We start from the raw sequence: 24809 nt of genomic DNA, 5'->3' as shown, positions 1-24809 counted from the left end.
GCCAAAAAAACGACAACACCTAGCCAGATATAATATGCCAACACAAAAAACTATGAGTAGCATTGAACGTTTATAGTCTGATTTATATAAATTTAGTGAGAACTACTCATAAAAATGGCTAGCTATACACAATAACAAAAGAGATGGGTGACATCAATTTCGTTCCTTCTATTCATTCACATCTATTTGAGTTGAGTGGGGTTTATTCAGTGATCATTGTCATTCATCCCATCATTTGTTTGTTTGTTTTTAAGGGTTTTACTGCGCTTGTAACGCATTTGGGTCATATCAGCGCCAGGAACAAGGATGAAAATGGAATAGTAAAAAGTTCTAAAATTACAATTAAAGCACCCAAGAAAGGGGAATTGGTTCAAATCGGAAACAGGTGTAGATTCCAAGAGCACACTATCAGTGTACTGAGACTGAGATCACCTAAATGTCTCATTCAGACACAAGCACAGGTCCCCACCAAGAAGAATACACTCAAATGTTTACAAATCCTATGTATGTAAAGCAAACAATAATACAGTGCATAACGAAGAGATGATTTACAAGACAAAAAATATCATCTCCCAAAACTATTCATTTGAGTGTCAGGGCCAGGACAAAACCAAGTAACCTCAATCCAAGACAAAGACAGAAAGCATGTTGGAAAAACAGATATAAGGGGATAGAAGACACAGTAAGTGCCTCCTTGCCCACTATGGGAAGTCAAGAACCCCACCCAGCATCCCATCACTGATCAAGCTCAATATTGCTTGAAATTTGTAATAAGACAAGACACCTCAGTGCTGAATTATGACACCACATTCTGATTGGACAGATATAAATAAATGTAATTAGCATAAAGTTAAAGCACTCAGGATTGGTTACTTCTAGGGAACATCTTCATACATCCTTCCTGTACATGTAAAAAGTGACTCTAAGATGCTAGAAGCCTTGGGCAGGTAAAAAGTAATGAATGAAAATGACAGCGTCAAAAAAAAAATAAAATTGAACGTTGTCGACGACCACATCAAATATTTCTCTATCACCCATCTTTATCTCAAGTGATGTATTTTAGCTAAAGAAGAGTTTTGGGCCTGAAACGTCCCATGTTTAGTATTTTGATCTTTTTCGAAGCTGTTATATTCATATTTGTTCATAGATTTTTACGATGCATATATCACTAGTCTGATAACTGATTGTATTGAAGCAAGAGTTAAATGGACACAAGAAGACAATGATTGTATTGAATGATACTACATACACATACATACAAATAATCCCAGACCGGCCAAAGACCACAACCGTCTCTATTCCTTCTTTTCTTTCCATTTCCTCCCCCCTACAAAATATGAATTGTAATGAAATAATATCCTCAGATGTAAAAGACTCATCCATGACAAACAAATGACTGATATAAATTGAGTGGACAATAGTTGGTAACGTCATTCGATTTAGATACAGATCTATAGGTACCTGCGCAAGTTGATTTCTTTATCCTTTTTTAAATTTTATTTTAAAGATATTTATATAAATTTTTCTCTTACATTTTTTTTATTAAGAAAAGGCAAATCAGATGAGAAATACCAAAATATGTAGCCTCTTACAGTTGGTGTGGTTTTTTAAAAACTCATTAAATCATTTTTTGAGAGTTAAATTGAAACATAAGCTTTATTTCAAGCATCGATTCGCACAAGGACACCTGAAATTGATATCAAGTTGAGGTTTAATATCAATAGATTTATAGGTCCAAAGAGAAATTCTTGAAATAGTCCTCAATACCTCACATGGGGGTAAAAGGAGAAGACAGTTTTGGAAAATCGTTCTTAAATTGGATCTTTATAATTGGCAGACTTGGAAATTATTTAATGCGAGGGAGATGAGAATACAAAAAAAAAAAACAAAAAAAAACCCATTAAATTCATAATATGGCTCGTGTCATATTGAGATCACTATCATATATTCATATAATATATGCTGTAGTAAAAAAGTTGAGACTGGCCATGAGTTCATTTCTAAAGATGTAACAGTATCTTTGACTAGTCACTAGACTAAAACTATCTTAACGATTATCAGCAACCATCAAATGATGTGTTTACAAGGTATCTCTACAACCACCCCCCCCCCCCCCCACCCTTTTCCCGTAAAAAAAAAAATTAAAAATTAAAAAAAAAAGGCTCTAATGGGCACATCCACATTTTGCATAACCTGGCAACAATTTTTTTTTCCTTTTAATTTTATCCAGAAAAGTTTTTACTTCAAATATCATCTGATATTATTATTAAAAACTCTGAAAACTAACACTTCAATGAGAATTCGGGTTTGACAATTGAAGACTCATTGTAAATCATCAAGGTCAAAAAGATAATTATTTCAGCCAAGGTACATCAGAATTACAAATAAATGACAATCCATATATTTACTAAGACATGTGCTTGATGTCTGGTGACAGTCAAAACCTATCCTGCATATAATGAATTAGGATGTCACTCGACATCGATATGTGGAGAAAAATGTTTTCCTGCCTTTACAAGTTTTCAAAATTTATGGTATAACCAAAAAAAGGAGAGAATAGAGGTTAGGACCCCAAAAAAATAATAATAATAATAGATCATCATTTTGTTTTAAATGTTTTTTAAAAAATTGCTCTGAGATAGATCTTCCAATTTTAAGTACAATTATACAAAGATTATCAAATTAAAACTTCAACTGATGTAACTTTATCTGTTTTATACTTAAAAACTCATTTACAGATATTTGTCACGAATTTCCTGAACATATTCCGTTTTATGTTCACCATACACCCTCTTTTCAATGATTGTCTGTGGTCAAAATCACGAAGCGATAAAGTACTTTGTACCCTGATAATTCAGCAACACGGTTTGTATGTAAAGTAATGAGTGGTGAGACTTTGTAGGTGGTGATTCTGCATTTCAAACCACTTCCATTTGATCATTTGGACCGCTTTAGACTTAAGTTTTATTTCCAAATCATTTGAAATGCCAGTCAGAACTGGCCAAGGACAGCATCTTCAGTCTGTGTGTCTGCAGACGTCATGGGATGTTCCATCTGGCTGGCCATTGATTCCTTCATCTCCTGACAGCAGCAGCTCTCCCAGTCTTCCACACAGATCCCAGCAACACCACGGCGTCCACAGACACTGACAAATGCTTTGTGGAGACGATCTCAGTAAAACTTTTGCCTCCGGAGTTGTACCTGTCCGGGAAAGAGATAAATTAACTTATTTATAACAGATGGAGCATTTGTTTGTCTATTGAAAGGTAATATGATAACACATCAGGGTCCAGCTACTACACTATAGAAAGGGAAGAAGAAGCTGTTTATTAACTTATTAATGTAAGTAAATAGTAAAGTAAATAATGAATCTATATGGCGTCTAAACTTCCACATTAACCATACTTCACGGCGCTTTACAATTTTTAAAAATCACGTACAAGAAGCAGACATACAGAAACAAAATCTAAACTACATCATAAAAATAACCCTAAGCAACAATTCAGCCTTCAGCCATTTCCTGAGTGCATTCCAAAGGCGTGGAGTAATGGATGAAAAGGCTATTCTTTACCCAGAGTGGATTTTGAGGTATTACTCTAAATGTAAATGTATTACTCTATCACAACTTTTGCACCACAAATATCTTGACTTAAAGAGGGGTTTTATGAATTTCAATTGCGCCAACAAAAAGTTGTTTAATGAATACGTCCATATATAAGAAACCTTTGGATTAGTCTTACAATTGAAATGAAACTATAGCATAAAGTCCTAGTTGTCAAATGTCATAAAAACACAAGAGGTTTAAGATATTTTGAACTGTAGAAATAATGTCATATTTTTGTGGTCAAAACCCATCTAAACTTTGGGGTTGAGTCTGTATAAAATTTCAAATCACAAGATTTTTCATCCATTTCTTCTATTCGGAAAGATATTTCTTTTAAAAACGAATGAAAACTACAACAAAATTTCTCTTTCAAAATAAAAAAAAATGAATATAATCTGGTACAAACTTGACTTGAGAAAATTGGTTAGCTTTATAATGGTATTATGCAGGAAATCCTGTACAGTTTTAATCAGCTTTTGTCTTTATTTCAATACTGACGTACAATCAAATCACTGAAAGACTTGGCGCCAAAACTATGGCAGGTTTAGCTTCTAAAATGTGTCAACACAGTGGGCGAAAAGGGCCATGAGGTATGGAGGACAAAGAGCAAAAATGGAGGAGTAGTTTGAAGCTGAAAAACACATTAAAAAGTTTCAATATGATACCCATGTGACCATGGTCCTCAGTTAGTGAATTCCATGTCAGAAGGTAGGCATGTCATATTATGACTATCTATGCTCAGAGCAGACGATAGAGCACATCCTTAGAGAATGCCAGGATGGGCACAGCTGCACTGACCATGACCTAAGAGTCTGCTCCACAGATGCTGTGGAGTGGGTTCGGTGTTGGAGCCACATCATGATGATGATTATCTATCCTACCGCATATTGTGGCCTTTAACAATGTCATATAGCAACAATGAAACAAAAGCAAGTACTATAAACTAGAAAGATCACTTCCTAATGATGAGGCAAACCTCAATAGAACTAGCTGTTCCATTATCATTATCATTGTAAATCAAAAAAATAAACAAGACGTACGTACAATTGCCCTGCCAGAACTTACTTGTAGAACTTTTCACACATGTCATTGGTGATATGTTTGGGTCCGATACCGTGGACTTTGAAGGCTTCCTCTGTCTCTGGAAAGAAGATGAACAGACCTCGGTACTTGCAGCCAGCATCTCGGAACAGGATCAGGAAGTGGTTGGCATCACATTTGGACATTTCCTGACAACATGGAGAGGAAAAAAAAAATTCTAAACTCATTGATCATATGACTTTTGAAAATCATTATATCTTTCTTCTATATGGTCTTGTGGTATGACACTCCGCATAGTTGAGTCCTTGGAAAAGACTTTTTTCGCATTCTCTCACTGTACACAGGTGTAAAATGAGTACCTGGCCGTCAACAGCGTTGTCTCTGTCGGAAAAAATTGTAATATCGCCTAACAGGCATTATGTCTCATTTTCCATGTTACGTGTTGCTATTGGTCAGGGACCCTTTGTAAAGCGCTTTGAGCACATTTAGTGGATATTGTGATATATAAAAGCTCTAGTTTTTGGGGGATTTTTGTTGTTTTTTATTTTTTTCTTCTTAAAAGAATAATTTTTTTTAAAAAAGGAAAAAGGAAAAACATTCAAATCTCATCAAACGTCTTTTGGGTTGATTTTGGTCACTCAACAACTAATGCAATTTTTATACCAATGCATTTTGCTGATTTCTTCGGTTTTAGTTATTTCCTCGTGTTATTGAAATTTTCCGTTTGCTTTGTCTGGCACAGTATATCATTGAAGCCCTTCAGGTTTTTATTATGAGTGAGGAAAAGAGGATTCTTAGAATTTTGAATAAGTTCCAATCCATGTCAATCAGCTTCATTAGGAACGAGGTCAAAATTGAAAAAGGAAAAATTGAAGTTCATGGCCAATCAGTTTTTTGTTTTGTTTTGTTTTTAAGGGTTTTACGTCGCTTGCAACACATTTAGGTTATATCAGCGCCAGTAAAAAGGAAGAAAATGGGATAGTAAAAAGTTCTAGAATTACAATTGAAGCATCCAAGAGAAAGTAAGACATAGGGGAACTGGGAACAAATAGGGATCAGATGTAGATTCCAAGAGCATATCACCAATGTACTTAGTTTGAGATCACCTATAAGTCTCATCCGGACACAAGAACAAAATCCAACAAAGAGGAACACACTCAAATGCTTACATTATACATTAAAAAATAACAAATATACTAATATAACAGAGAGATGAGTTACAAGGGAAAAAATATCATCTCTCAAAACAATAACTATGCATTTGACTGTTTCCCTCCCAGCCAGGACTCCGACCCGGGCCAGGAAAAAAAAAAAATTTCATTCCAAGACAAAGACAGAAAGCATGTTGGAAAACAGATATAAGGGGATAGAAGACACAGTGTGTACCTCCCTGCCCGCTATGGGGGGTCAGGATCCCCACCCAGATCTTTTTTTAAAAAGATGAACAGAGCGGATATATGAATATTTATTGCAAGACTAAAAACCCCCATTTTCACAAAGTTTTATACATAGAGTTAAAATATAAGACAGTATAATTGAATTTTTCAATAAGTTAAGGGTATAGCAGTACAAAATTCTACCTGTAAGACTTTATTCTTGGTGTCGGTATTGACGCTGCCAGCTAGACAACAGTGAGAGATGGCATTGACAATGATGTGACGATTGGATTTGGCACTGGGTTTCACAAATAGCTTGGGACCTGTGGACACAGAACACAAAACATACATTGGCTTCCATCACTTTTACTACCTTGAAAAGGCATTCCAATTCCTGTTTTCTTCATCTTTTTAACTCAGTTAATAAAGCATTAACCTTACAAACAAAGGGACAGGTATCATTCGGACAGTCAAGATTTTTTTTCTGACTCCTACATCTGGTGGAAAGTATTTAGTGATTGAATAGCTCCCTACCCAAAGAGTAGCAAGCAATTGCTGTCTGATTAAAGCTACTGAAATCAGGATATGACTCCAGCTCCAAGAGCGTTGAGGACTTAAATTTTTTCAGTAAATGAAAAAGTTTTTGTTTTTTTAATCATAGATCTAATAATATTCAGATGCTGCTAAAAGTACCCAAGAAAAATAAAAATAATGAGGCTAGTTCAAAAATATTTCTGCCTTATTGTCATTTACAAATGCTCAAAAAATGCTTAAGAGGAAAAAAAATGATATGAAAGTAAAAGATAAACTGCATGTGACCTCTTCCCAGACAACCATAATAATAATAATAATAATAATAATAATAATAATAATAATAATAATAATAATAATAATAATAATAATAATACTTTATTGCATCCCAAAAAGGAAATTTTTTGTACAGACGTGTTATAAGTTACACAATAAGATAAAAATACAATGGAAATAGGATGTATATATAAAAAAAGGAGCAGCTTTATAATATGAATAATTTCAACACTGTAAAATAGTTAAAACTGTCACTATAAATTGAAAATTGAAAAGATTGCAAAACAAATAAATTAATAAATTAATATTTATATTTTTAAAAAGTAAAAATGAGAAATAATTATATAAAATTATTATTGCTTGTTGTTATAAAACCTAATACTGGACGGCAGAAAAGATTTTCGGTGTCTCTCTGTTTTCGTTGAAATAGAGAAAGGGCGACCACTTCTTTCTGACATAATAATTGATGGTCTTAGTGGATGATACTGGTCATTTAATATTTTAGTTATTTTATTTATACAAAATTTCTCGTATAAAAGATCTACATCGTCAACATCATTTATATAGCGTTTAATGGATTTTTTAAATATTTGAATTTATTTTGTTCCTTTCCACTGCTAAGCAATTGCCTCCCCAAGCTGTTATACAAAATGACAAAACACTTTCGATTACTGCTCTGTAAAATAATGTGCAGAGGGTTTTATCTATTCTAAACTGAGAGAGTTTTGATAAAAAATAGGTACGTCTGCACATCGTATGCCTAATTATTTTCAAATGTTCATCCCACTTGAGCCTGTCATCAATCGTTACACCAAGGTATTTATAGTGAGGAACTCGCTGGACGAATTGGTCCTTTAATTTTAACGGTTCTATCGGTTCCTTCACTCTCCTAAAGTCAATCACTAGCTCCTTTGTCTTGCTTATGTTAAGCTTTAGGTGGTGGGCATCACACCAAGACACAAATCTATCAATTTCTTGCCTATAAGCCACTTCGTTGCCATTTGTTATGAGGCCTTGAAGAGCAGTGTCATCTGCAAACTTTATTAAAGGTACACTCAGGTTTTGACTTCTACAGTCATTCATGTATATTGTGAATAATACAGGGGACAATACACAACCTTGAGGAGCACCAGTATTTGTAGTTATACAGGAAGATTTGTTTTGTCCTAATTGAACATATTGTGCTCTCTCCGTAAGAAATTCGAGCACCCAAGCAATTATATACTTGTTTAAATTCAGACTAGTCAATTTTTGAACAACCAACTGAGGTTGCATTGTATTGAACGCTGAAGAAAAATCTGCAAAAAGCAATCTGCAATAGCTCCTAGCATGATCTAGATGCCTGTAGATGTTGTTTGTAAACAGCAAAATGGCATCCTCTACGCCACGTCCTGGTTTGTAAGCAAATTGATGACTATCACTCATGGAGAATCAAAAGACCCCAGTCCATATAATACCCATTACATGACCATCATAGCTTGTCACTACAGCACTGAACCCACCCCACAGCATCAGCTGTGGAGCAGACTCTTAAGTTATGGTCAGTGCAGTTGGGCCCATCCTGGCAATCTCTAAAGATGTGCTCTATCGTCTGCTCTGTGCACCCACATGTACACAAGCTAGTCTTAGGCAGCCCCCCACTTTTTCATGCTTCCATGTAGCAAGCATCCACGTTGCATCCCTGGAGTCCCTCACTGGAGACTGATTGCTACAACACGCACAACATTAACAACACCATCACATGATGTCCATATCCCCCAATAACTACCTGCATAATCTGATCCAGGATTGGAACCTGATCCCGTCTCACTGCCGCTGTCCTGGCTGTTGCCTCGTTGTCGTTGTTGGCGTAAGCGGTAAAGATCAGGGGATGGGGGACGACGATAGGTGGAAGCACCACCAGTCATACCATCACCACCGTTCTGTGGCAAAGTGTTACAGGAGACTGTTGACAAAAGACATCAAAATAAATGAATAATGTATTCATGAGAAAAAGAGGACAATTAAGAGGGGAGGTAATGTTTTAGAGTTAACTGCAAAGAGGCACCGAAAAGATTTAATTCCAAAGGATTTTTTTTTTTAAAGGTTGAATGTGGGGAAAAATTATTAGAAAATCAATAAAAATAAATTCCCTTTATTCATCCCTTAGGGGAAATTTGTCTCTAGGGTAAATCCAAGGGAAGACTGGAAATGCCCAGGCGTGAGCCGTAGTGCAGTGCTGCAAACTGAGCTAGGGTGAGGTGACTTGCTCAAGGTCACAGAGCACAGTGGGTATTCATTCGACAAAGCAAGGATTGTACCGCTGGGCCATGTTGCCCCCAAAGATCAAGGCATTTGAGCTAAAATATCATTTTCTGTTAATGCTGGACACAGTTCTCTAATTCAAGTAATTTTTATTGATGATGATGACGATAATGATGATGATGATGATTATAATATTAATAAGTAATATTATATATATATATAATATAATTAATAATATATAATAATATAATAATTAATAATAATAATAATAATAATAATAATAATATATATAATAATAATAATAATATAATAAATATATAATAATAATAATAATAATAATAATAATAATAATAATAATAATATATAATAATAATAATAATAATAATAATAATAATAATATAATAATAATATAAAATAATAATATAATTAATAATAATATAATAATAATAATAATAATAATAATAATAATAATAATAAATAATAATAATAATAATAATAATAATAAATAATAATAATAATAATAATTATAATAATAATAATAATAACAAAAGGGTCAATGCCATGCATCCCTTTTAATCTTCACATCTGTATCTAAATATCAAATATTAAAACAGTTATTAGTATTAGTAGCTACTGAACAGTCCAAATCTCTAGCATAGCATGGTAATGGTAAGAGTTTTTGTTAGAATACAGTGGGCAACATTGTCAAGCTTTAAATAGTGCCGATAATTCTAGGGGATAATAATAATACAGCACGGTGAAATCAATGACAAGATAAGACGGAAAATGGAAATAGATAGAAGCAGATAAAATTCGAGAGAGCAAATTCAATAGATTGGAAGAATGAGTGAAAAATTGTGAAAAATTGTGAAACACCAAAAAAAAAAAAAAACCACAGAATAAAACAAACAAACAAAACAAAACAAAAAACCCCCCACCAAAAAAACCCATAAAACAAAAAAATAAACACATGATAAAAATGGAAAATTTAAAAGTTAGTAATTTTTTTCTAAAAATCTATCATTACTTAAAAATCTCTGTACAAAATTATAAAACTTGAGATTAATTAAACATCAATATACAGTAGCACCTCATTGCACAGACATGACTGGCATTCCTATAGATCTGATTTTAATGAGTTGGAGATTCTGTGACCATTAACTCTGTTGTTTAACTCAATAATGATCGATGTGTCAGACAAATATGTCTTGTAGACATGTTGGACATATATATCTGACAGGCTCTTCATTTATTTTTCTATCCGTAAGTCTATATTATTGATAAGACAGTGAAAGATAAACGAATATCATTTGACTTTTTTTTTTTTTCAAATGTTGTTATATTCCATGAAATAAATCAAACTATTTCGTCTATTTTCAATCATTTCTATGTAATAATTTAATGAATATGTCCTTCAACGTGTTACGTATTTGAATTTGAAATTGTATGTGTTGGTACCACTAACTGAGTGTGTGAGTACTTTCGAATGTTGTAAGCCAAACTACAAATTGTCTTTATGGATAATAAAGATCATATTATTATGATTATTAATTTCATTTCGTTATTTCACACCCCTAAATTCGATCCACTTTCTAAGAATTATTTGTAAACAGTGGTGTCCTTGAAAGGGTCCTATAATCTTGTTGAAGTTTTGTCGTGGAAAAATGGTAAAGTCGATATTATAATTCATTGTTTTTCCTAATAAGAAGAAGGTAATGAAAATGAAGACAGGTAAATTGTCCTTCTTATGGAAGGATTTAATTTGGACAGTGACGATATCGAAAAGTGCAAATAGTGCTGCCCAAATAATAACGTCTTGAAAGTCATGACCAAGATTAATACTAAAATTATTTTTTTTTACTGAATGTAGAGCAAAGCTGAGATCTGCATCGTCTAAATGAAAAAAAAAAAAAAAAAAAAAATTTAATCTATTAAAAGAAGTACAAAAATTATCCCAGCTGTGTTAAAAGGCCCTAAATCCCATGCCACTGAGATTTCAACAGTCTATAACTCTGCGTCTTCAATGAGTCATTTGAGGTAGTCTGTATGTCAGTAATTGGCAAAGCTTGGGAGTATTGAGGGTGATTTAGACATTTTCTTTTGAAATTTTACTATTTTGTGACAATGCAGTTTTTAGCTAAAAAATAAATACACTATTGTAATTGTCATTTTTATTACTAGCTAGCTAACCAAAATACCAAAAAATGTTAGAGATATGGGTATATTATTCGCAATATTTTTCCAAATGTGTAAACTCAAATAATCCAAGTTAGTAATGATTGAAAAAGAATTGAAAAATTCCTGCTATAATTATGACTAAAAATTAAGGGTATTCAAATTTTAAATTTCTTAATTAGCCCTCCACATAATAAATGTATAAGCTTTTGAAAAAAATGTCATTGTTCATATATATATATTTTTTTTTAAAACAAACCAAGAATGACTTTTTCTTTTATCTTCATTTCATAAAAGTTTATTGGTGTTAATAATCTTGCCAACTTTTCGTTAGTTTAAGCTTCAGTATTTACTAAGGGCAGAAAGACCCAATTTGATATTATCATAAACAGTCTTCAAATGACCATTTCAACACAACTTTAAAAAGTAAGCAGTTTCCGCAGCAAAGAGACTGTGAAAATATTGAGTATCAGAATGGCCGTATGACCTTTTGCTTCATTGTCTAGAAAGTTGAGAATGAGAAAAGTCTACAAGATTTTGTTGTTGTTTTTTTAATTAGTTGTTATATGTGAATTGAAATAAATAATTGAGGGGCATTCCCCTCCTATGGTAAACTAATGAACCCTTCACCGAAATGAAACCAGTATACAATACTAACGCCGTATAGCGACAAAACAATTTTTATTCCATTTTGGCCAGATAACTTTCACTTGAGATGTTTCCAAACATGCTAAAAATTATTCAAAGGAATTTTTAGAAGACAGGATTATTGATTTTTTTTGGACAAGTTGGGGGTTATCTTACTTAATCATATCAATAAATGAAGTAAATCATCTTGAGCCAAAATGAAAAAGAAAAATGAGTTAAGTCAACAGACGGCAGTTGGATGTGGGGAGCTGTAAAAAGCGAGCACATGTGTCAAGATACTAACATTGAGATTACTGTTTATCATTGTACTAAATTGACTCCTAAAATTATAATTTTTATTTGAGATTTTCAGAAAATCATTATTTGTGCTAAAGAGAGTACAGGAGGAAAAATAAATAAATAAATTTTAAAAAAAATAAATAAATAAATAACTTGGGAAGGAGAAAAGCTGATGTGAAGAAGACTTCTTTTCCAGATGTTTCAATCTGTGTTGAAATTAAATGCAAAATGTTATTGAAAATATAACTGGAATGCTTAACTCTCTCCTCACCAAACATGTTCAGGATTTTTCCAAACTATCATAGCTATTCAACACAAAATTTGATTTCTTTACCCTTTAACTCAGAAGCAAAAAGAACATACTATACGTAAGTTTGTGCAGAAAAACAAGCTTTACAAAACAGCATCAAGTTATTACGACTATAACAAAGATATCTCTAAAATTTTGTGATTTACAAAATAAATCTGAAAAGTAAAAATGTTCATTGAATAGTAACGAATGTGAAGCTTTTCCTGTAGTCGGCAAGGAGAGGTCTTCATTGTACTGAGAGATGTGCACACTTTTTCCAGCTCCCCACCCATATTTCTATTATCAGTAAAATGACATGATGATCGGTGTATTTCAGAGAATGTGTATATGTATGTGTGTGTGAGTGCTTGTCATTACCTGCTTTTCGCATGCTTATCTTCCCTCCTGGAGGACGGAAATGGTAGGAGGATCTCAATGCTGAAACAATTGACATGTGGACAAGGAGGGGGGTGTGTCAGATGTCAAAATAGAAATCAAAAGGGCCCCAAAATTAAATTATAACATGAAAATAAATACCAAAAAAATAATAAATAAATAATAAAAACAAATCCATTAAAAAAAAAAACAAATAAAAACAAACAAAAAAAAAACAAAACAAAAGTGGCTGAAAAATCTTAAAAATGAAAGTGAAGCAAGGACATGAAAACTGGACAAGTTATCATTGTTAAAGTAGTTGAAGGATCACACATTCATGTTAATAAGTATCATCTTCATCTTCTTAGTAAAGCACACATGAAATATTCTGACACATTATCTATTGAACATTACATTGTTGCATGAGAATTTTATTATTAGTTTTTAGAGCAGTCACGTTATGATAGGACACGACATCATCAAACACTAGTAGCAATCAATCAGTACAGTCATTGGGTTTTTTTTTATTCTCTATCTATTATCATGTAACAGGCAAACCGAGAAACGCAATTAAAAAAAAACAATTAATGATCTCAAAATACCAGGCTATCAGTTTTAAATGTTACACTGACATTTTTTCCCCCACTATTCTTCTCTCTGTTGTATGAGAAACTGTTTCATGCAACGATATCCTAAACTGTAACATAGCATGGATGGCAATGATGCCCAATCATCACCAATCTCTGCAGCTTTTCATGCATATTCATACTGGCACAAACACAACATGCTTGATGTCAAAGTCTATCAAATACAAGACACAACGACACAATGGGAAGCTAACCTGCATTATCTTTGTTAAACTATTCTCCAATGGCAAGATTGTTTTATATCAATGTATTTCTCATATCATTGATCCGGATACAACCACAGTTCCCTACACTAACACGTACCTTTTAAAATTGTGCCCAAAAAACTTTTTAATTTGTGTATTGATAGATTAAAATACCTTTTAACTTGTCAAAAAGTTTAAGCCAGAGACATACTATATGAAGCTTTCCATTATTTTTATAGAAGTCTTGGGTTTCAAATTTTGGCAATCTCAATCTATTAATACATGGAGTGAACTTTTTCTGGCCAAAATTTTAAACGCTGAGTAGTTCCACTATTACAGGTCAGATTTGATAGCCATGCAATATCTAGGAGAACATTCCACAAGACAACCACTTTGTGATCCCAACATAAATACAAAACTGGGCACAACTTTCGGGGAGAGAGAAAATGACAGTTTGATCCGAAATATCGTTTTTTGAAAGTGCTAGTTTCTCAGCCACAAATTCATTTCACAGTCGTCATTAATCCCTCATTGACAACAAAAAACTTGAAATTTGTCAGATTACAATGATTTTCATTTTCTGACAATTCACCCTTCAGTTTTTAACATGACACCATCAAGGTCTGCAACAATTTTAGCTCAAATTATTTCCCACGTCAACGACAGGAGGCAAGATAATTTTAACCTACCCAATTTTGTTGAACTGGTGGAGAGGGGGTGGGGACTCAATGATCCTCTACAAAAGTAAAGTTTTAGCATAATTGTTTTTAATCATGAGACTTCTACAACAATTCAAGTCCAGTTGAGAAAAACTAAAAAGGAGACGGGAGGACAACATACTAGGTCATTAGTGATACGTACGATGCTGCACAATTGGGAGTAGTCAGTCTTTAGTGTTATATGGCATTACAAATCTTAAAACGTTCAAGTTTATAAGGTAACATTTAAAAGGCTTCAGATTTTTAAAAATAAATAAATAACAAATAGCAAAAAATTTAAATATATCAACTAATCTTCAGCAACTACTAATAAAACAATAATATAATACATTATATGGCTGAATGACGAAATGTTTGTTGTAATCAAAATGTTTACAATTCATTCTGTCTCTTCCAAATGTTACCTTATACTTGTAATTACATTAAGGTTGATTTCAGTAGAAATACAACGAGCAGGTTTGAAATGGTAACCATGCCAAGATGAAAGACTCTTAAAACCATGAATGGTAAATTTCATTATTATCTCCTATAATTTGAGCAGCATCGAGTATCTATAAAGGGAATGCCATTGTCATCGATTCCCTCCCTTTGATGTGTGTCACATGTAAACAATGCTTCTTTAGTCTCAATAGCCAAGTACATTACGTTGACATCTTCTTGTTAAAAATAAATTAGCTTTAAAGTTTATATCAATCAGCCTTGGCTGATTCTTCATATGAAGGTCTGAAATGAGTGGCAATGGCATTCCCTCTATATCTATTTTAAACGAACAAAAGGGAACATCACTAATGACAACACCAAATAAACCATTAAAGCGTGAAAGGTACCAAAAACCATTCAACAGTCAAAGATGTAAAAGACAACAACAACAACAACAACAGAAAGAACAGAGACAATAACAACCCAAACAATGAGAGAACCCCAAAAACAGAGAATTAATCATTTAAAGTGTTAATTGTTAACCACATATGCACGCTGGTGTATTGAAAAAAAAATATAATAATAATAAAAAAAATTTAAAAACTTTCTGCTCATCTATTACAAAGTCTCAACAAGGAAGACAAAAAAGGAATTTTTTTTTTTAAATGTCTGTCAATTAAAGTATCAGGATCCCAAATGATGACTAACCCAATGCAATACATTTCCACAGTACATTGTGTTGTCAATGGCCCAAGTTTCATTATTTATTTCAACTTTTGTTCATGAATTGGTTGGAATCAAAGTATTATCAGACAAGTCAAGAACCAATGGTTAAGTGATAAATAGACAACACGGATGGCTCACACACAACATGCTGATGATATCAACTAGGAACAACAATCTACACTAAAACAAAAAACGTGAGGCACAAATTACGACAGTCAAAAAAACACAGTCGTGTCTCTGCAGAAATAGTAAAATCATCAACCCCATACAATTTCCTTCCATCTTCTCTTTTGCTTGTAAAGAAAACCATATTTGCTTGTTGTCGTGAAAATCAGATTTGCTTATTTTAGAGAAAATCAGATTTTCAAATGTTTAAACAGTGTTATCTCAAAATTACAAAATTCCATTTAAAAATTTTTCACGGGTAAACATAAATTGGAAAATCCTTTGTTGATGTGATTTCTTAAAAAAAATTTTTAAATGTTAAATTTGCTCGATACATTTATTTATCTTTTGCTAGACAAGATGTGAAATGAAAACAGTCATGGGGTGGATGATGAAATAAAGACCGCTTAAGCAGTAATGGGGTGACAAAAATGTAGACCTCTTTAAGCAATAATGCTGTGTCAAAATAAAGACCTCTTTATGCTGAGGCCAAGAAAACCCAAACAGAATATGAAAAAAGATGTTTGTGAAGGAATGTCATCCCTCCCCCTACCTGACATAAGGCTGGGAGATCCACGCCGTCCAGCTAAATCTTCCTGAGAGCTGTTGGTTGAGTCTATGCCTCCATGAGCACCTAGAAAATATTTTTAGGATAAAAAATGAAAACAAATTTTCATTGAATTTACTTTGATTTATATAGAAATTTGAATGTTACGTCATATCAACCAAATATATCTTTCACAATTATGATGGTGCTGTTTTGCTTTTAAACTTTTGTTTTCAATTGTGTTTTTGATTACGCTTGGAGGGAGAGAGAGGGGGGGGAAGGGAGGGAGGAGAGAGAGAGAGAGAGGGAGGGAGAGGGAGAGAGAGAAAGAGAGAGAGAGAGAGAGAGAGAGAGAGAGAGAGAGAGAGAGAGAGAGAGAGAGAGAGAGAGAGAGAGAGAGGCCCTACCAGGTTCAGGGGTCATTGGCTTTGATTTGACAAACATGGATTTAGGACGAGGCTTGCTACTACTTCTCTTCTCAGGCCGTTGTTTGACAGCAGGGCTGGGGTGGGGGTCGTCGTCTTCATTCTTCTTCTGCATGTATTGCTGGAATATGAGGTCCCGTCTCGCCTTCTCATCTGCTTTCTTTCTCTCTGCCTCTTCCTCTTTCAACCTGGGTAAATACAAACACATGATTTTAAGACAGCAATCTGAAGACATAGTAACCATGATTTGTATAACAAATATGGCAATAAATCATTAATATTTTAACTCAAAAAGAGTCTTTCTTTTTTTTTTTTTATCACGATGCAAAAGAAAATTATTTATATAAAGGCATTTCATTGGGTATTTACCATAAGGAATTGGCTATCAGCCAAAACCAAAGTATTTTTTTGGGGGGGGGGGGGGGGGGGGTGGGTTGGTTTGTTTTGTTTTTGGAAAAGTGAGTGTGTGTGTGTGTTGGGGGGGGGGTATGATAATTTTCCAACAGGAGAAAAAACACAATTAGAAAAGTCTGCTGCTGCTGCTAATACTGCTACTGTTACTATTACTACTGCTGATGCTGCTGCGAATACTTCTACTACTACTATTACTACTGCTGATGCTGCTGCTAATACTGCTACTACTACTATTACTACTGCTGATGCTGCTGCTAATACTGCTACTACTATTATTACTACTGCTGATGCAGCTGCTAATACTGCTACTACTACTATTACTACTGCTGATGCAGCTGCTAATACTGCTACTACTACTATTCAGAAAAGTGAGTGGAGCAGGCACTTATGTTGGTAACAACAAGATATGGATTGAGTAGAAAAGTGCCAGAAGACAATAGAGAATAAAAAATTTTTTCGCGGCGGTGGTGGGGTTTGAACCTGCGACCTTATTGGTACGACAACTCCGCCTGGCAGGTGAGAGCGTGGCTCTACCGTGTGAGCTATCCACGAACACAAAAATATTCGTTTCAAACCCAAAGTCATTTCTAGATCCCTCTCTCACCCACTTCTTGAGATCGCCGATTCGTTCGCCACCATCGCGAAGTAATTTTGACCAGCAGTTAAGCTTAATAGCCAATATTCTCATCACAAACATATAACATAGAAACGATTGAGACATTGAGTATGCTCCGGTGTATGGGGTGAATTTTTAATTCAGAAAAGTGAGTGGAGCAGGCACTTATGTTGGTAACAACAAGATATGGATTGAGTAGAAAAGTGCCAGAAGACAATAGAGAATAAAAAATTTTTTCGCGGCGGTGGTGGGGTTTGAACCTGCGACCTTATTGGTACGACAACTCCGCCTGGCAGGTGAGAGCGTGGCTCTACCGTGTGAGCTATCCACGAACACAAAAATATTCGTTTCAAACCCAAAGTCATTTCTAGATCCCTCTCTCACCCACTTCTTGAGATCGCCGATTCGTTCGCCACCATCGCGAAGTAATTTGACCAGCAGTTAAGCTTAATAGCCAATATTCTCATCACAAACATATAACATAGAAACGATTGAGACATTGAGTATGCTCCGGTGTATGGGGTGAATTTTTAATTCAGAAAAGTGAGTGGAGCAGGCACTTATGTTGGTAACAACAAGATATGGATTGAGTAGAAAAGTGCCAGAAGACAATAGAGAATAAAAAATTTTTTCGCGGCGGTGGTGGGGTTTGAACCTGCGACCTTATTGGTACGACAACTCCGCCTGGCAGGTGAGAGCGTGGCTCTACCGTGTGAGCTATCCACGAACACAAAAATATTCGTTTCAAACCCAAAGTCATTTCTAGATCCCTCTCTCACCCACTTCTTGAGATCGCCGATTCGTTCGCCACCATCGCGAAGTAATTTTGACCAGCAGTTAAGCTTAATAGCCAATATTCTCATCACAAACATATAACATAGAAACGATTGAGACATTGAGTATGCTCCGGTGTATGGGGTGAATTTTTAATTCAGAAAAGTGAGTGGAGCAGGCACTTATGTTGGTAACAACAAGATATGGATTGAGTAGAAAAGTGCCAGAAGACAATAGAGAATAAAAAAATTTTTCGCGGCGGTGGTGGGGTTTGAACCTGCGACCTTATTGGTACGACAACTCCGCCTGGCAGGTGAGAGCGTGGCTCTACCGTGTGAGCTATCCACGAACACAAAAATATTCGTTTCAAACCCAAAGTCATTTCTAGATCCCTCTCTCACCCACTTCTTGAGATCGCCGATTCGTTCGCCACCATCGCGAAGTAATTTTGACCAGCAGTTAAGCTTAATAGCCAATATTCTCATCACAAACATATAACATAGAAACGATTGAGACATTGAGTATGCTCCGGTGTATGGGGTGAATTTTTAATTCAGAAAAGTGAGTGGAGCAGGCACTTATGTTGGTAACAACAAGATATGGATTGAGTAGAAAAGTGCCAGAAGACAATAGAGAATAAAAAATTTTTTCGCGGCGGTGGTGGGGTTTGAACCTGCGACCTTATTGGTACGACAACTCCGCCTGGCAGGTGAGAGCGTGGCTCTACCGTGTGAGCTATCCACGAACACAAAAATATTCGTTTCAAACCCAAAGTCATTTCTAGATCCCTCTCTCACCCACTTCTTGAGATCGCCGATTCGTTCCCACCATCGCGAAGTAATTTTGACCAGCAGTTAAGCTTAATAGCCAATATTCTCATCACAAACATATAACATAGAAACGATTGAGACATTGAGTATGCTCCGGTGTATGGGGTGAATTTTTAATTCAGAAAAGTGAGTGGAGCAGGCACTTATGTTGGTAACAACAAGATATGGATTGAGTAGAAAAGTGCCAGAAGACAATAGAGAATAAAAAATTTTTTCGCGGCGGTGGTGGGGTTTGAACCTGCGACCTTATTGGTACGACAACTCCGCCTGGCAGGTGAGAGCGTGGCTCTACCGTGTGAGCTATCCACGAACACAAAAATATTCGTTTCAAACCCAAAGTCATTTCTAGATCCCTCTCTCACCCACTTCTTGAGATCGCCGATTCGTTCGCCACCATCGCGAAGTAATTTTGACCAGCAGTTAAGCTTAATAGCCAATATTCTCATCACAAACATATAACATAGAAACGATTGAGACATTGAGTATGCTCCGGTGTATGGGTGAATTTTTAATTCAGAAAAGTGAGTGGAGCAGGCACTTATGTTGGTAACAACAAGATATGGATTGAGTAGAAAAGTGCCAGAAGACAATAGAGAATAAAAAATTTTTTCGCGGCGGTGGTGGGGTTTGAACCTGCGACCTTATTGGTACGACAACTCCGCCTGGCAGGTGAGAGCGTGGCTCTACCGTGTGAGCTATCCACGAACACAAAAATATTCGTTTCAAACCCAAAGTCATTTCTAGATCCCTCTCTCACCCACTTCTTGAGATCGCCGATTCGTTCGCCACCATCGCGAAGTAATTTTGACCAGCAGTTAAGCTTAATAGCCAATATTCTCATCACAAACATATAACATAGAAACGATTGAGACATTGAGTATGCTCCGGTGTATGGGGTGAATTTTTAATTCAGAAAAGTGAGTGGAGCAGGCACTTATGTTGGTAACAACAAGATATGGATTGAGTAGAAAAGTGCCAGAAGACAATAGAGAATAAAAAAATTTTTCGCGGCGGTGGTGGGGTTTGAACCTGCGACCTTATTGGTACGACAACTCCGCCTGGCAGGTGAGAGCGTGGCTCTACCGTGTGAGCTATCCACGAACACAAAAATATTCGTTTCAAACCCAAAGTCATTTCTAGATAAAATAAAATTTTATTCTCTATTGTCTTCTGGCACTTTTCTACTCACTTCATATCTTGTTGTTACCAACATAAGTGCCTGCTCCACTCACTTTTCTGAATTAAAAATTCACCCCATACACCGGAGCATACTCAATGTCTCAATCTTTCTATGTTATATGTTTGTGATGAGAATATTGGCTATTAAGCTTAACTGCTGGTCAAAATTACTTCGCGATGGTGGCGAACGAATCGGCGATCTCAAGAAGTGGGTGAGAGAGGGATCTAGAAATGACTTTGGGTTTGAAACGAATATTTTTGTGTTCGTGGATAGCTCACACGGTAGAGCCACGCTCTCACCTGCCAGGCGGAGTTGTCGTACCAATAAGGTCGCAGGTTCAAACCCCACCACCGCCGCGAAAAAATTTTTTATTCTCTATTGTCTTCTGGCACTTTTCTACTCAATCCATATCTTGTTACTATTACTATTACTACTGCTGATGCTGCTGCGAATACTTCTACTACTGCAGCTTCTATAACTATAATGATTACCATTATCATCATGGACAACATCATCATCATCAACAATCATCATCATCATCAGCAATCATCATCATCATCATCATTATCCACTCTTCCATCTTACATTTCCGTCAACACTTAATTGAATTAAATAGTATTGCGAGATAAAACTCCTACAGCCATGCTGACATCCTGACACCTTTTTTTTTTTTTTTTATTTTGGCCTTACTGTTTCTCCTCTTGTTTCCTCGCCATCTCAACCTCCTTCTCCTGCCTCTTCCGCTCTTGGTCTTCCTTCCTTTTCCTTTGCATCTCCATCAGTTTGATCTTCTTCTTCTGCATCTCAGAGTCCCCGCCCTGGATGGATACAATAATAATAATTAAAACTGTACTATTACGGACTATTAAAATGTCCCATCACTTGCAGAGTCCCCGCCCTGGATGGATACATAATAATAATTAAAACTGTGACTATTACAGACTATTAAAATGTCCCATCACTTGCAGAGTCCCCGCCCTGGATGGATACATAATAATAATTAAAACTGTGACTATTACAGACTGTTAAAATGTCCCATCACTTGCAGAGTCCCCGCCCTGGATGGATACAATAATAATAATTAAAACTGTGACTATTACAGACTATTAAAATGTCCCATCACTTGCAGAGTCCCCGCCCTGGATGGATACAATAATAATAATTAAAACTGTGACTATTACAGACTATTAAAATGTCCCATCACTTGCAGAGTCCCCGCCCTGGATGAATACAATAATAATAATTAAAACTGCGACTATTACAGACTATTAAAATGTCCCATCACTTGCAGAGTCCCCGCCCTGGATGGATACAATAATAATAATTAAAACTGTGACTATTACAGACTATTAAAATGTCCCATCACTTGCAGAGTCCCCGCCCTGGATGGATACAATAATAATAATTAAAACTGTGACTATTACAGACTATTAAAATGTCCCATCACTTGCAGAGTCCCCGCCCTGGATGGATACAATAATAATAATTAAAACTGTGACTATTACAGACTATTAAAATGTCCCATCACTTGCAGAGTCCCCGCCCTGGATGGATACAATAATAATAATTAAAACTGTGACTATTACAGACTATTAAAATGTCCCATCACTTGCAGAGTCCCCGCCCTGGATGGATACAATAATAATAATTAAAACTGTGACTATTACAGACTATTAAAATGTCCCATCACTTGCAGAGTCCCCGCCCTGGATGGATACAATAATAATAATTAAAACTGTGACTATTACAGACTATTAAAATGTCCCATCACTTGCAGAGTCCCCGCCCTGGATGGATACAATAATAATAATTAAAACTGTGACTATTACAGACTGTTAAAATGTCCCATCACTTGCAGAGTCCCCGCCCTGGATGGATACAATAATAATAATTAAAACTGTGACTATTACAGACTATTAAAATGTCCCATCACTTGCAGAGTCCCCGCCCTGGATGGATACAATAATAATAATTAAAACTGTGACTATTACAGACTATTAAAATGTCCCATCACTTGCAGAGTCCCCGCCCTGGATGGATACAATAATAATAATTAAAACTGTGACTATTACAGACTATTAAAATGTCCCATCACTTGCAGAGTCCCCGCCCTGGATGGATACAATAATAATTAAAACTGTGACTATTACAGACTATTAAAATGTCCCATCACTTGCAGAGTCCCCGCCCTGGATGGATACAATAATAATAATTAAAACTGTGACTATTACAGACTATTAAAATGTCCCATCACTTGCAGAGTCCCCGCCCTGGATGGATACAATAATAATAATTAAAACTGTGACTATTACAGACTATTAAAATGTCCCATCACTTGCAGAGTCCCCGCCCTGGATGGATACAATAATAATAATTAAAACTGTGACTATTACAGACTGTTAAAATGTCCCATCACTTGCAGAGTCCCCGCCCTGGATGGATACAATAATAATAATTAAAACTGTACTATTACGGACTATTAAAATGTCCCATCACTTGAGCTTGAGCTTTTAAAGAGCGCAGTATCCACTAAACATGCGCAAAGTGCTTTACAAAGGGTCTCTGACAGGTAACATGTAGAACAAGACATGACGCCTGTTAGGCGATGTCACAATTTTTCAGAAAGAGACAACGCTGTTGGCGACCAGGTACTCATTTTACACCTGACTGTCCCGTTCATCTTTTTAAAAAAAAATTGAGCTTTTATATAGAGCAATATCCACTTAACGTGCTCAAAGTACTCAAAGCAAGAGGTTCCTGGCCAACAGCAACATTTAACATTTAGGATGGGACATGACGCTGCTATATTAAACTATTAATCACACTGCCCTCTATTGACTATTATTCCCTATGTAAAAATCTGAAATATTTATAAATTCGTCTTTATCAAAATATTTTTAAATTGTAAACATTATCTAATATAATTGCTTTTGGCGGTTATATAATTTTTTCAGAATTTGGATTTTGGCCATTTGTGACCCTTCGCCTCAAAACGGTATTAAGTCGGGTTGGTTAAGATGTTGAAAATTGAATTTATAGACAGAAATATCAGACTTGTGCTGAGTTTATATGATTTATTGAGGAGAATGGATACCATATTTTAGGGTGCTAATGCCAACAATTTATATTTTTGACCAGTTTAACATTAAATTCGGCTTTTAAGCATTTGGTTCGTTCAGACATAATACCGTTTTGAGCCAATAAGTCACATTTTTGCCAAACACAAATAGGCACGCCTAGATGCCTGCACATCTACCCACAGAATACACAAACTCATACCTTTTCTTGTACATCGGATGGATCAGCCACCACAAAACCAACATGAGGTGACAGACTTCTCTCCCTCGCCCTATCCACAACATCCAAGGCTTGCTGCGGTGCCAATGATGAAGAAGCCGTTGATGATGCAGACGATGATGACGAACCCTGCTGTGCAGTGACTCCTCCCACTGGTGTTGTTGCTTCAGCAGGAACAGTTGCGTTGGTTGCCGACGTGGTCATCCTCTTGGGAGTTTCACAGTTGGATCGGTCTGTGAGTTTTGGTTTGGGCCGTCTGGGTTGAGAGTCATCCCCAAACGCAATGAAGAATCCATCTTTGGGAATTGAGTCGTCTGTTGGGGTGACTGTGTCTTCATCCTGGCTGACTGGAGGGAAACCTGCTACAGGAAGGTAGGAAACAATAAACAGTTGATGATGCTGGGTGTAAACACAAGAGTAACAAAGATTATAATGATGATGATAAGGATGTGATAACGTTTTATTAACCCATGACGAAAATAACTTAAATAATGACTTAAACTTGAGCTTTTATATACGGCAATATCCATTAAACATGCTCAAAGCGCTTTACAAGGGGCTCCTAATCATCAGTAACACATAACATGTAAAACGAGGCATGACGCTTGTTAGGCGATATTACAATTTTTTCCGACAGAGACAGCGCTGTTAACGACCAGATACTCATTTTACACCTGAGTACGGTGAGATAATGTGAGTAAAGAGACTTTTCCAAGGACTCAACTATACGCCGAGTGAGGCTCAAACCCAGGACCTTCCGATCTGAAAGCGAGTGTCATACCACTAGACCACATAGCCGCACGACTTATTAGCATTCTATCTTGAAGTGGTCAAAGCGGTCTACAATTTAAGAGGATTTTATCTTCACAAAGCTGAGTAAGTTGAGTAAACAATAATAAATTAATAAGACAATATGAAATATCTCTTGACAAAATTTTTAAAAAAGTAAAACTCTTCATTGACATCAACGAGATGGTTATTGATAACCTTTTATATCTGATGTGATAAGTTTCCAATCAGACAATA

General features: G+C 35.5%; 1 protein-coding gene across 13 annotated transcripts in view; it reads right to left on the bottom strand.

The window, feature by feature from the left end:
* Window positions 1–1485: 1485 nt before the first annotated feature.
* Window positions 1486–24809, bottom strand: part of LOC144957380 (calmodulin-regulated spectrin-associated protein 1-B-like) — a 59600-nt gene continuing 36276 nt past the window's right edge. For 8 of the 13 annotated variants that reach the window (XM_078888613.1, XM_078888617.1, XM_078888615.1 and 5 more), the window contains 9 exons: window positions 23766–24145; window positions 21177–21304; window positions 16655–16860; window positions 16254–16334; window positions 12842–12901; window positions 8597–8773; window positions 6226–6344; window positions 4670–4833; window positions 1486–3201 (listed from right to left, as the gene is read on the bottom strand). In XM_078888613.1, the coding sequence (XP_078744739.1) occupies window positions 3075–3201; window positions 4670–4833; window positions 6226–6344; window positions 8597–8773; window positions 12842–12901; window positions 16254–16334; window positions 16655–16860; window positions 21177–21304; window positions 23766–24145 (1442 nt within the window). In that variant the 3' untranslated portion in view covers window positions 1486–3074. The remainder of the gene's footprint in view (window positions 3202–4669; window positions 4834–6225; window positions 6345–8596; window positions 8774–12841; window positions 12902–16253; window positions 16335–16654; window positions 16861–21176; window positions 21305–23765; window positions 24146–24809) is intronic. The other 5 variants (XM_078888616.1, XM_078888619.1, XM_078888620.1 and 2 more) reach the window with 3 other exon arrangements.

Source organism: Berghia stephanieae, chromosome 11, assembly GCF_034508935.2.
Source record: "Berghia stephanieae isolate SIO BIC M18660-M18661 chromosome 11, UCSD_Bste_1.3, whole genome shotgun sequence".
Lineage (NCBI taxonomy): Eukaryota > Metazoa > Mollusca > Gastropoda > Nudibranchia > Aeolidiidae > Berghia > Berghia stephanieae.
This window is presented reverse-complemented; position numbering and strand designations above follow the sequence as displayed.